Source organism: Lipotes vexillifer, unplaced genomic scaffold (genome assembly GCF_000442215.2).
Source record: "Lipotes vexillifer unplaced genomic scaffold, Lipotes_vexillifer_v1.1 scaffold2700, whole genome shotgun sequence".
NCBI lineage: Eukaryota > Metazoa > Chordata > Mammalia > Artiodactyla > Lipotidae > Lipotes > Lipotes vexillifer.
This window is the reverse complement of record NW_006773303.1, coordinates 234,649-246,337: the sequence shown is the minus strand read 5'-3', so window position 1 is coordinate 246,337 and position 11,689 is coordinate 234,649. Positions and strand designations below refer to the sequence as shown.

Here is an 11,689-nt window from a genome sequence, read left to right as displayed (position 1 = left end):
GAGGCGGTTGGCGCGCGGACGGGTGCACACTAGACCAGGTCTCAGGCGCGAGGCCTTTGCGGACGGGAGTGGGGGCAGGGAATAAGGGGGGGGCAGTTAGAACGCGAGCGCGAGTCGGTGGAGGGGCGGGGGAAGGCGGCAGTGCGCGTGCGCGGTAGAAGAGACGAGGGTAGTGGAGACGGGCGCTCCTTAAAAGCACGCGCGAGAGCCCAGATGGGAAGGTTTACGCACCTGTGTTGCATTCTTTATAGGTCCTTCCATTTTCTGACCTTCCCCTGTTAGAGTGTGACCCGGCCCTTATATTTATACAAGGGTAAATGTGTTAGATTTGGAGGTTGAAGTTACTGGAGTTAGATGGGGATGGGGAACCCGGTGTGGGGCGCCCACGTGTTGGAGGAGAGAAACAGGGTGGAGACCTACATTTCTTCTAGGCTGTTTTATTCAGTCAACACATTTTTACTGAGTGTGAGCTATATACGTGCCAGGCACGATTCTAGGTATTGGAGATATAATGGTGAGCAAGATCTGATCCCTTGACAACTTCCATTTTGATTTTGGTCGAGTTTTGATAGCCCCAGTGGTGGAGTTGGGCTTTTTTTTTTTTTTTGGAAGATATTTGCACAACTGCTTGGGGGTGCTTTTAGAATATTAGTGGTTGGAGTTGATTTCTTTTTTAGACTTTGGGAGAGGGAATATCACTGACATGCAAGTCTACTTGCATTTCTGATGGACTTAGCTGTGCCAACATTTTGTAGCAGTAATTTTAGTTTGGCAGATATGGTCTCTTTTCCCTGGCATGACCCTGCATTCTACAAAACATTTATTGAACAACTGTTATCTCCGGACACTCATTTCTCACCAAGGATTTCTCTCCTCTGTTGCATAGAGATGTATGTCTTTGAAGAAACTGAGGTGCATTTGAACATAATACCTTTTATTAGTGTAGTGCTTGACGTGGACCTAGCACTTTTTTGTATGTTGTATAATTTGATGTTTTGTGAGATAACATAGGCAGATATTGGTGTCTCCCATCTGAGGAAGATGAAATGATTCGTTCATGGTCACGCTGCGTGCTGATAGCAGAGTAAGGTCGAAATCTTTGAAACTTCTCGCTCTTCTCCATTATCAACTTGGAACTAACAAGGTTGGCTTCCATGTCATCCTAAGTTTGGGATGCTGCCCAAGAGCTTCATCTGAACTACTTATTTGGCCTGAATTTGCCATCCTGATGGCTTAGTGTCATAATCTAAATCTAATGTCATAGAGAAAAGCCTGTATTCCCTTTCTCAAAACTTGTGTGGAATTTTTAGAGGTGGAAGACACCATTAACAATCTGTCCTTCATTTTACAGAGTTGAGTGAAATCCAGACTGATTAAACTGGATGTGCTTAGTGAGGTCTCCTCCTGTTCTTCCACTTTACCTGCCTGGCAGCCCTCATCTCATTTCATTCGGTTCCATGAATCTTTAGCTTGTGTAGTATGTGTAAGTTACACTTATGCTAGTATCCGGGCGCAAGGTTGCATCTGACAGTCTGCCCTTGAGAAACTATCAAATTTCTTTCCCCACTTTGAATCCTTTCCCATTGCATTGACTTGGTTGAGTGACCAGTATTCCCACATGACTGTATTAATGAGTCCGTAAAATTAGTGTATTTTCAGTATACTTCTTGAGGGTGCCTGGTGTCTTGTTGAAAAAACAGATCTTACATTTTCTTGGTGAAAATACATGATAAAACTTCATAGACCTCTTTTACTGTTAAGTGAGACCCAAAAATTATTTGCAGTAATACCAGTATCCAGTGTGACCCATTATTGAACTTCAAGAACAGGAGGTGTCCCAGAGCTGACTATTGAATCTACTCTCCTTACCTATGGGGGATCAAATGTATTTGATACGGGTTAACAGTTTTTGAGACTAGACTGCTTTGAGATTGTAAATAGTGTATCTATGCCCACACAAGGCCTTTCATTTGCATAACACTTTCCAGAATTATATGTGGCATCTTGATTATTTTTTATGGGGTGAGGATAGTGTCCAATGGTTGTTTTCATACAATTCTGACCCTTATGGTGAAAAATAGTTTCAGTGGTTGCTATTATATGCTGTTCACATATTACCTATTTTCATATCCCTTCCTGTATCATGTTTGTTATTCTGGGAGTAAGATACCCAGATTCAGAAGGCCAAGGTTAAAACTCCTTATGAAAATTCAAGTACAAATACAGAGAGAAGTACCAAGGTAAAACATCGTATTTCTAAGTAATGTCACTTTTAAAAAAATGTATATACTTTTATACAGCTTTGAGGTATGTCACATACCATGTATAGCTTGAGATAGGATACCGTACTACATTGTATTTGTCTCAAAACATCCTAGAATTTGTTTTCCTGATCATGGGGGAAAGAATTAAGGATTTGGGGTTTGTTTGTTTGTTTTTTAACTGCTTGTTTGTAATTAAGTATGTGTATGTACATTTATAAGTGCACACACCAAAGTCAGTTTCTTAGATTTGTAATGGATATTGCTGTGGTCCTAATGGTAGGAAAATGCCCAAAACAAGAAGTTATTCTTGAATTTTTATAGCTCCTCTCATAGAAAAGCTGCAAGTACTTTGTGCAGTGATCTATCTGCGTGATGTTGTATTGGACACTTATTTTATATATTTTATGTAAGTGATCAAATTGAGTAGTGTGGAGAGGTAAGGAAAAGGCAGTGTGGCATTTTCCTCAGATTGTGTCAAGATGAAGAAGTTGGACAGAGAAGAGAGGTCCCATAACAACTGAACATAGCAATCAAGGTGGTGGAGCTTATTGGTCCTGACTTAGACTTTATTCTCTACTCTGCTAAACAGTAGCATAGTAAAGGTTGAAGCCTCTCAACATCATGATACTGTACTGCATTGTATGAAACATCTTTTTGTGCTGGGCTCTAATCAGCAGATTAGTTCAGTTCTAGGCACTCTGGTATTTGAGTAGATTGCATTTATACAGTATTGTTTCTTTAAGGAAATATTTGTTGATCGTTAATTAGCTTTTAATTCTGGAGACTGGCAGGATTCACTTCCCAGAAAGAAACACCTTGCCAATTAGCAGTCATTTCTCTTCTCCCCTCACCAGCCATTAATCTTACTGGGTTTTTGTATTTACTTATCCTGAATGTTTCATATAAATGGAATCATACAGTGGGTGGACTTTTATTGCTAGCTTCTTTCTCTTAGCATGTTTCAGGGTTCATCCATCCATGTTGTAGGATGTACTCATTCCTTTTTATTGACAAATCCGTTGTGTGGACATCTACAATTTATTTATCTATTCATCAGTTGGTGGGCATTTGGATTGTTTCCAGTTTTTTGCCTATTATGAATAATGCTGTGATTTTGTACGGGTTTTTTTTTTTTTTTTTTTTTTGTGGTACGCGGGCCTCTCACTGCTGTGGCCTCTCCCGTTGTGAAGCACAGGCTCCGGACGCGCAGGCCCAGTGGCCATGGCTCACGGGCCCAGCCGCTCCGCGGCATGTGGGAATCTTCCCGGACTGGGGCACGACCCTGTTTCCCCTGCATCGGCAGGCGGACTCTCAACCACTGCGCCACCAGGGAAGCCCCTTGTACGGGTTTTTATGACACTTTCTGCCTTAGTCTTTTTTTTTTTTAATAAGTTTATTTATTTTTGTCTGCATTGGGTCTTCGTTGCTGCTCATGGGCTTTCTCTAGTTGCGGTGAGCGGGGTCTGCTCTTTGTGGTGCACGGGCTTCTCAATGCAGTGGCTTCTCTTGTTGCGGAGCACAGGCCTTAGGTGCGCAGGCTTCAGTAGTTTTGGCTCGTGGGCTCTAAAGCGCAGGCTCAGTAGTTGTGGCGCACGGGCTTAGCTGCCCTGCGGCATGTGGGATCTTCCCGGACCAGGGATCGAACCCATGTTCCCTGCATTGGCAGGCGGATTCTTAACCACTGTGCCACCAGGGAAGCCCTCCTAGTCTGTAGTTGCTAACACATTCAGAAGACTTGATAACCCTGTAAAATAAGTGGGACTTAGTCTGGCAAGATCTAAAATTAAGAAACTTAATTTTTGACAACTCCTTATCTGAATGTTAAGAGCTGTGTGAATTCTCCTTCCTAAATAAGAGATACTAGTTTAAGAAAGATGGAGAAGTAGGGCTGCATTGTACAACAAATAAGCTTTATTGATTAAAGTACTTTAAGGTGTCTTCTGTTTTGTTTGAGGAAAACAGCACTTCCATAGATTTTATCACTCCAGTGTCTGTCAGTTGGTGCTTTTATTACTAATACAATGGAGTTATAACAGGAAAACATTCTGAGAAAAATCAAGGAAGCAGTTTTTACTTGCTACAGCCTGATAGTCCTGAAGACTTGGTTTAATGGGGTCACTTTTCTGCTGATGTGCTTTATATAGGCCTAACGTTTCCTTTTGTGTACTTATTTATTGATATGAAATTACCACTTAGAGCAGTGGCGCTCAATCATGGGCAGTTTTGTCTCACCCATCCCAGAGGACGTTTGGCAATGTCTGGAGACATTTTTGTCACGGTGGGGTGGGGGGCTTGCTACTGACATCTAAGTCGAGACTGGAGATGCTGTTAAATATCATACAATGGACGGGACACCCCATTGCCCCCCAACACAGAATTACCCAACCTCAAATGTCACTGATGCAGAAATTGAGAAACAAAGAGTTAAGCTGATCAGTTGTAGTATTTATAAGTCATAACAAAACTTGTTTTTTTAATTAAGACTAATTGTAAGATCTTTTCTTTAACCTAGATGAGTATATAAAGACCTTCACAAGAACCTAGTACTTAGTGAATAAATTACAATTGTAATGAGACAAGCAGGCAGTTGGAGGATTTAATAAAATTTCTGGGACATATATTTTTTTCCCTCTTAGTCCATGTGGATTTGGTCTTAAGTAATTGGAATGTGTTTTGTTTATCAGGTGGTTGGTTTAACTTTAACCAATTCACATAAGATTAAAAGAAAACTAAGAGTTGGACCAGTTCAATCATTGTATCAAGGAACTGATACCCCTAGAGCATTAAATGATGCTTTACTAATAAAGAAGAGAACATTGTTGAAATCCTAAACATGGAATGGACCTAGATATTGAAGGAGCAAAGCACAAGGAGGATTTAGATAACATTGTTTCTCGGTTACTGAAATAAAATAGAGTGGAGCAAACATTTAGGTTTATTCATTTTACTTTTTAAAGGCTTGTTCCTTTAAATCTGCTGCTTATATTGTGATTGAGTCAATGGTGCTGCTAGATTTAAAGAAACGGAAGTTAGGGATCTTGTGAAAGAATTTTAGCCTGTCTTTAATTGAAGACTGTCCATCATCCCACAGTGATTCTCAGCCAGAAGTTTTTGGAGGGGCCAGTCACAGAATCAGGGGAGAGGGAGATGTATGATTTGAAAAGACATTCTAAAACAGTGCTTTAATATTTTTCTTTGTCATGATACTTATTGTTTTGAAATTTCAAATAACATTAAAGGAGAGTGTGAGACTTGTTTGTCAGGAGTCAAGGGGTAAAAGTTGAGAAACTCTGATTTAGAAAATTGATGTAAGCCAGAATCAGACCAAAGGGCAGGTTAATTCCAGACTGTGCTGTTTTGGTATTAGATTCATATATAAAACAAAGGGAAAAGGAATCCCTCAATCAAACTCTTACTATTCTTATGTTGGACTTGACCTCATTGTATGACTGACCACCAATTCTATTTTTATTTTCTCAGTGACCAGACAGATCATGATACTACGTTAAGCCCCATGAAGGTAAAGATCTGTAGCTAGCATCATACTAGTCACAGACACTTAATTTTAAATTGGACAACTAAAATAAGCCTATACATTATAAGCGTTCTACCACAGAGGTATGCTTTATGTCTTATTCAAATTAAAATTTCCCCTAGGCCTTTGCATATGAGCTAGGAGCAATATCAGTGCTATAGGACTTAAACTTTGCATAGCTGCTTTCTTTCAAAGCATATGATAGATCCAAAATATAACCTGGTGATCATAAATTATAGTTTTGGAGCAGGGTTAGTGTTAAGTCACTTGAGAGAGACATGGGAACTTCACGTTCAAGACCATCTTTTCTCTGTATAATTACAGCCAGGTTCGTCTGGTTTGCACATTGAGACCATAATCTCAGTGTGCAAAATGAGGTCAAGTCCAACATAATAATAATAAGAGTTTGATTGAGGAATCCCTTTTCCCTTTGTTTTATATATGAATTTAATTCATACTGTGTCCAGAATGTTCATAACATTGGTAGCAAGCAGGTCTTTAATGGTATTTTAAAGGAAAGACAGGTACCAGGTGAGAGAACAATCTTCATTCAGTTAAGCAAATGGTGCATCGAGTTACAGATTCTTCATCCTCTTGGGGCCAGTTCTGGAACTTCAGTTAGTCCTTTTCAACTCTTCTGCATTAGCTGCTGATGGGTGCCATCTCAGAAGTTGTGAGGACTGGAGAGTTAAAGAACCAAGGTCAGGCCACTAAATGGAGCCATTTAGAGATTCCTAAAGATTTCATAACCATGGGAAACATTTGAATTGTTGGTTCTTAGGGATTTCCCATGTTTTCCCTTTAGTATAATATCTCATCTTCATATGTGGTATTAAGGTGGGGAAGGAGATCTTTTTTTTTTTTTTTTCCCTAGAGGGCAGAGAAATCGAGCTGTGTATATGAGTCTTACAATTTGAACACTTTCAAATGACAGTGAGTACATTTGCCCTGCTTGTGATAACCTGCCATAGAACTAGTAACAAGCTTCTTAGGGGCTGGGGCTCCCATGGGAAGAGCCCTAGACTTGGTATCCAAAACCTTAGGTTTAATTCTAGCTCTGCCGTCTAATATCGCTGTAACTTTAGGATGGTCATTTAACCGCTCTGAGACTTGGTTTCCTTCTCTGTAAATTGATAGTAATGATTCCTTCCTCATGTGGTTATTTTACGAGTATCAAACAATTTTCCAAAGTGTCATAACAGAATATATTATTAGGGATAGGGATTTTGTTTTATTTCTTTGTGCCCCAGGAGCAGTAAATGTAGTAACCTGCAAAAATCTCAAATGCTACACAAGTGAATATAGTAGGAAATAAAAGGTTGCTGCCCCCACCTCAGTTTTACTCCCAGAGTAAGTTTGAAAACCCTTCTAGACCCCTTTGTATCCGTATGCATAACGTATATTTAAACAACAGGGACTTACATAGGGGCTTCCCTGGTGGCGCAGTGGTTAAGAATCCACCTGCCAATGCAGGGGACACAGGTTCGAGCCCTGGTCCAGGAACATCCCACATGCCACAGAGCAACTAAGCCCATGCACCACAACTACTGAGCCTGTGCTCTAGAACCTGTGCGCCCCAACTCCTGAACCCTCATGCCACAACTACTGAAGCCTGCACACCTAGGGCCTGTGCTCCACAGCAAGCGAAGCCACTACAATGAGACGCCCGCGCACTGCAACAAAGAGTAGCCCCTGCTCCCCGCAACTAGAGAAAGCCCGCGCGCAGCAACAAAGACCCAACGCAGCCAAAAATAAATAAATAAATATTTAAAAGAAAGGGGGACTTACATAATACGTATTCTGTAACTTTTTATTTTTCACATCTTGGACTTTCTGTGCCAGTACATTGTGCTTTCTCCTTTATATCTGCATGGAATTCTTTCACAGAAATGTACCACAATCTGAACCTTTGATGGGCCTTTATTGTTGCTTTCTTTATAAATACATTTAACAATAGTGCATTGTACAACTCTATAAATACCCAAGTATTGATGAATAATCTTTCTCTGGCCCTTTTAAAATAGCAAAAAAGAAGAATAAGAAGGGGAAGACTATCTCCCTAACAGACTTCCTGGCTGAGGATGGAGGGACTGGTGGAGGAAGCACCTATGTCCCCAAACCAGTCAGCTGGGCCGATGAAACAGATGACCTAGAAGGAGATGGTAACTTTTCTTTTGTTTTCCGTCATGTTTGGAATTTTCATTACCTTGTAGACAAAATCTGTTCCACAATAATGGTTCTCACGTGTAATTGGGAAGGAATTTAACTAATTTTGTGGAACCTGCAATCTTATGTTTATGTATTTTGTGGAATCTTAGGTTTAGGCTCTAGGAGTTTGTGATGGGGGCTAAAGTGGTGATTCAAGAGAGCTTAGTGCTAATTCTGGCTATTGTAGTAACAGGGTTTTCTCAGGGTACTATCCTTTTAAGCCTTATTTTCTTCATTTGTAAAGTAAGGACTAGATTATTTCATTTTAGTTCTGAAATTCTATGATGTCTTCATAAAGTAATATGCAGTATAACCTATACGGTCTTTATACTCAAGAGTCAAGGAATAATTTGTTTTAAGAGCTTTTAGTATGAAGTCAGGGCGTCCCTGGGTAAACAGAACTGGTCTGAGGGAAAGGAATAGGAATAGGAATTATGGTGGGAAAATGCAGAAGAGTCATTGGGGTATCATTTGAATAAGTTCTGTGCCTTCAAGGAATAGCCAGGAACAGGCAGGAGCTATAAAATCGTTGGGTATGACATAAGTCCGATCACCCATCATTTTTCTCTAAAAGCTTTAATTGCAAACGGAAGAATACTTTTTCTTTTGTGACCTCTTTTTGTAACAAGAAATTTCATCTAGATCATGTCTTCCATAAATGTTGATACCTGAAGTACAAATTCATGGGCAGTGCTGTAGGGACAGTATCTCCTAGCTCCACTAAGATTACCATCCTACTGCACTACCATCTGTGTGACCTTGGGCAAGTTACAAAACCTTCCTGAAATCTTAGTTTCCTTTTCTGTAAAATGGGAAACAAACTCACATGATTATTATAAAGGTAAGTTGGGATATAATGAATATGAAGTACCTGGCACATGGTAACATTCCATAAATAGTGATTGATATTCTCTCATTTCTCTGCTGCATAAGGAGTGTTATGATTCTGTTAACAAAAGCCTGGGCCTTGAAAGGCCTTGAAATACTTAGAAACAGAGACAGTAAATAGTACTGAGTCTTTGCATTGCTATCTGATCCTGACATTTCAGAAGCATTTTGTCTGTAAAGGGTCCTTATTGCTGAACCCCCCCTACCCTTTTTATCTGTTTATTTCCTGATACAGCTTATTTAATACTTGGCGCTTAGCATATGTCCTCTTATTCTACAGTGGCAGTAAGGGAAGTTTCTTCTAATTTCTTACGTCTACTTTTCTATCCTAGTTTCAACCACTTGGCATAGTAATGATGATGACGTGTATAGGGCACCTCCAATTGACCGTTCCATCCTGCCCACTGCTCCACGGGCTGCTCGGGAACCCAATATCGACCGGAGCCGTCTTCCCAAATCACCACCCTACACTGCTTTTCTAGGGAACCTGCCCTATGATGTGACAGAAGACTCCATTAAGGAATTCTTTAGAGGATTAAATGTAAGTGTAAAGGTTTTAGGCAATTAACTAGATATGGAGGGTACTGTATGGGTAGTGACTGTCTCTGAATTTCTGTGTTGAGAAAGGATCTGAGGTTGTGTCTATACTTGGAAGAAACAGGTATGTAATTTAGTGGTGTTTAGGCCCTTTGGCTGAGAATGTTCTCATCCAAAACCAGTTGAACAGTCTTATTAGCAAATTTAATACCTTATTGATATAGAGAGAATCTCTCAAAACTGTATATCCCTTCTCTATGAAATTTAAAGGGGACATACCCAGTTAAACGTTTATGTCTGTTCACATATAATGGAATTCACAGGCTTGCTTAAAAAGCTTAAGGCAGGATGTTTGAAAACACCTAGAAGTTTCCAGAAAGACGAAAAAGTGAGTATGAGGTGCTAAGAATCCTTTTTCTAAACTGATGAAAAAATACTTACGATTTCAAAAATGGAAGAATGAGTAATAATTTCCAGTTCTATTCGGTTTTTCTCCAGAGTCTTTGCCGAAGAGAAGACATTAAAAACTAGGTTTCTTCTAAGAATCTGCTCCCTCTTTCACTTTTTTATTTTGACTGCGTTGGGTCTTCATTGCAGCATGCGGGCTTCTCTAGTTGTGGGCTCCAGAGTGCTTGGGCTGTCTAGTTGCGGCTCGCAGGCTTAGTTGCCCCGCGGTACATGGGATCTTAGTTTCCCGACCAGGAATCAAACCCACGTCCCCTGAATTGGAGGATGGATTCTTAACCACTGGACCACCAGGGAAGTCCCTCCCTCGTTCGCTTTTTTTTTTATTATTATGAATATAGCAGGTTCTTATTAGTTACCTGTTTTATACATATCAGTGTAAATATGTCAACCTTCCTTCGCTTTTGCTATGTTGGTTGACTTCTTTACTAGATCCTCTTCTCTGCAATGGGCCATCAACTTCTGTAGCTGGCTTTTCTTGTGTGATTAATTTTGGTCACAACTTACAAATTTTACTCTCTGTTTAATTATGTAGTACATCTAGAAGCATGGCCTGTTTTCATTCCTCTCTAGTAGCCTCTTTCTTCTGTAGAGTGTTGAATAATCTCTGGCCTGTTCAGGCTTTTCACCTTTATGCTCTAGAATTGGTCTGTAGCTACTTCCTTTTATTTTATTCCCTTTTTATTTTGTTCCTTTTCCTGCTCTCCTCATAAGTTGAGTTAAACTAGAATTTAAAAGCGACTGTGACAAAATCTATATCTCAGGAGCCCAGAATAAAGTATCAAATCAGTGATGTAAAAGATAGCTTGAATATATGCAAAATATTGGAGAAATGAAGAAATAAGTAAAAAGAGTAAGAAAACAGACATTAAAAAGTGAAAAGTACAATTCAGTGGTTTACCATCTCAGAATTCGGCAGAAGGGGTAAGTATGGTGAGGGTTTACAATCCAGTGTTTGATTCAGCCAAGCTATTAATATATGAAGACAATAAGTAATGTTTCTCAGATAAGTCAGCTTGCCAAAAAATATACTGCCCAGAAAATTTTTTGGCAAAAACTGAGTCAAATTTCTGAGAGACAAAAATTGGAAATAAACTAATTGTGGAACACAGGCAAGTTCCTCTTAATTGAAAAACAACTAAAAACTAGAAATGTAGAGTGAAGCAGAAGTCAGGGGTACAAGGAATACACTGAACTCCTTAGTTTTTTAAAGGTTAAATTCATATTGTTCAAATTGAATACGATGTATACGTATATGATGTATACGTATATACAGGTATACGGGTATACGATGAAGTCTCTCTTGTATCCCTCTGTACCGGTTTTCCTCCTGGAGAGAGCCAGGTTCTTGGGTATTCTTCAGGGAAATCCATTGCATACACAATGGTAAAAAAAAAAAAAAAAAAAAGGAAGAAGACAAATGAACAAGAGCATTGAATTAGGAAATATTTTTTGTTTCTTTCCTCCTTAGATCAGTGCAGTGCGTTTACCACGTGAACCCAGCAATCCTGAGAGGTTGAAAGGTTTTGGTTATGCTGAGTTTGAGGACCTGGATTCCTTGTTCACTGCCCTGAGCCTCAATGAAGAGGTAAATAAACTAACGGTGGGGGGTGAGGGCTGGGAGCTAACATCTCTTGTGTTTATCAAACTGATAGTTTTTAGGCCAGGTCAGTAGCTATTTCGAAGATTCCCATAGTACCTACAAAGAAAAGCCTGGATTATTTATCAATATACCGGTTAATATTCAACATCTAGCACGTCACACCTCCCTTCTGCAAGTTCAGCAGAGCCT

General features: G+C 39.7%; 1 protein-coding gene across 1 annotated transcript in view; it reads left to right on the top strand.

Moving 5' to 3' along the window:
* The window catches only part of EIF4B (eukaryotic translation initiation factor 4B), a 25,830-nt gene that overhangs the window by 643 nt on the left and 13,498 nt on the right, over positions 1 to 11,689 (top strand). Inside the window, exons 2-4 of the mRNA XM_007448275.1 lie at positions 7,824 to 7,961; positions 9,228 to 9,436; positions 11,369 to 11,485. Coding sequence (XP_007448337.1) covers positions 7,824 to 7,961; positions 9,228 to 9,436; positions 11,369 to 11,485 — 464 coding nt within the window. The remainder of the gene's footprint in view (positions 1 to 7,823; positions 7,962 to 9,227; positions 9,437 to 11,368; positions 11,486 to 11,689) is intronic.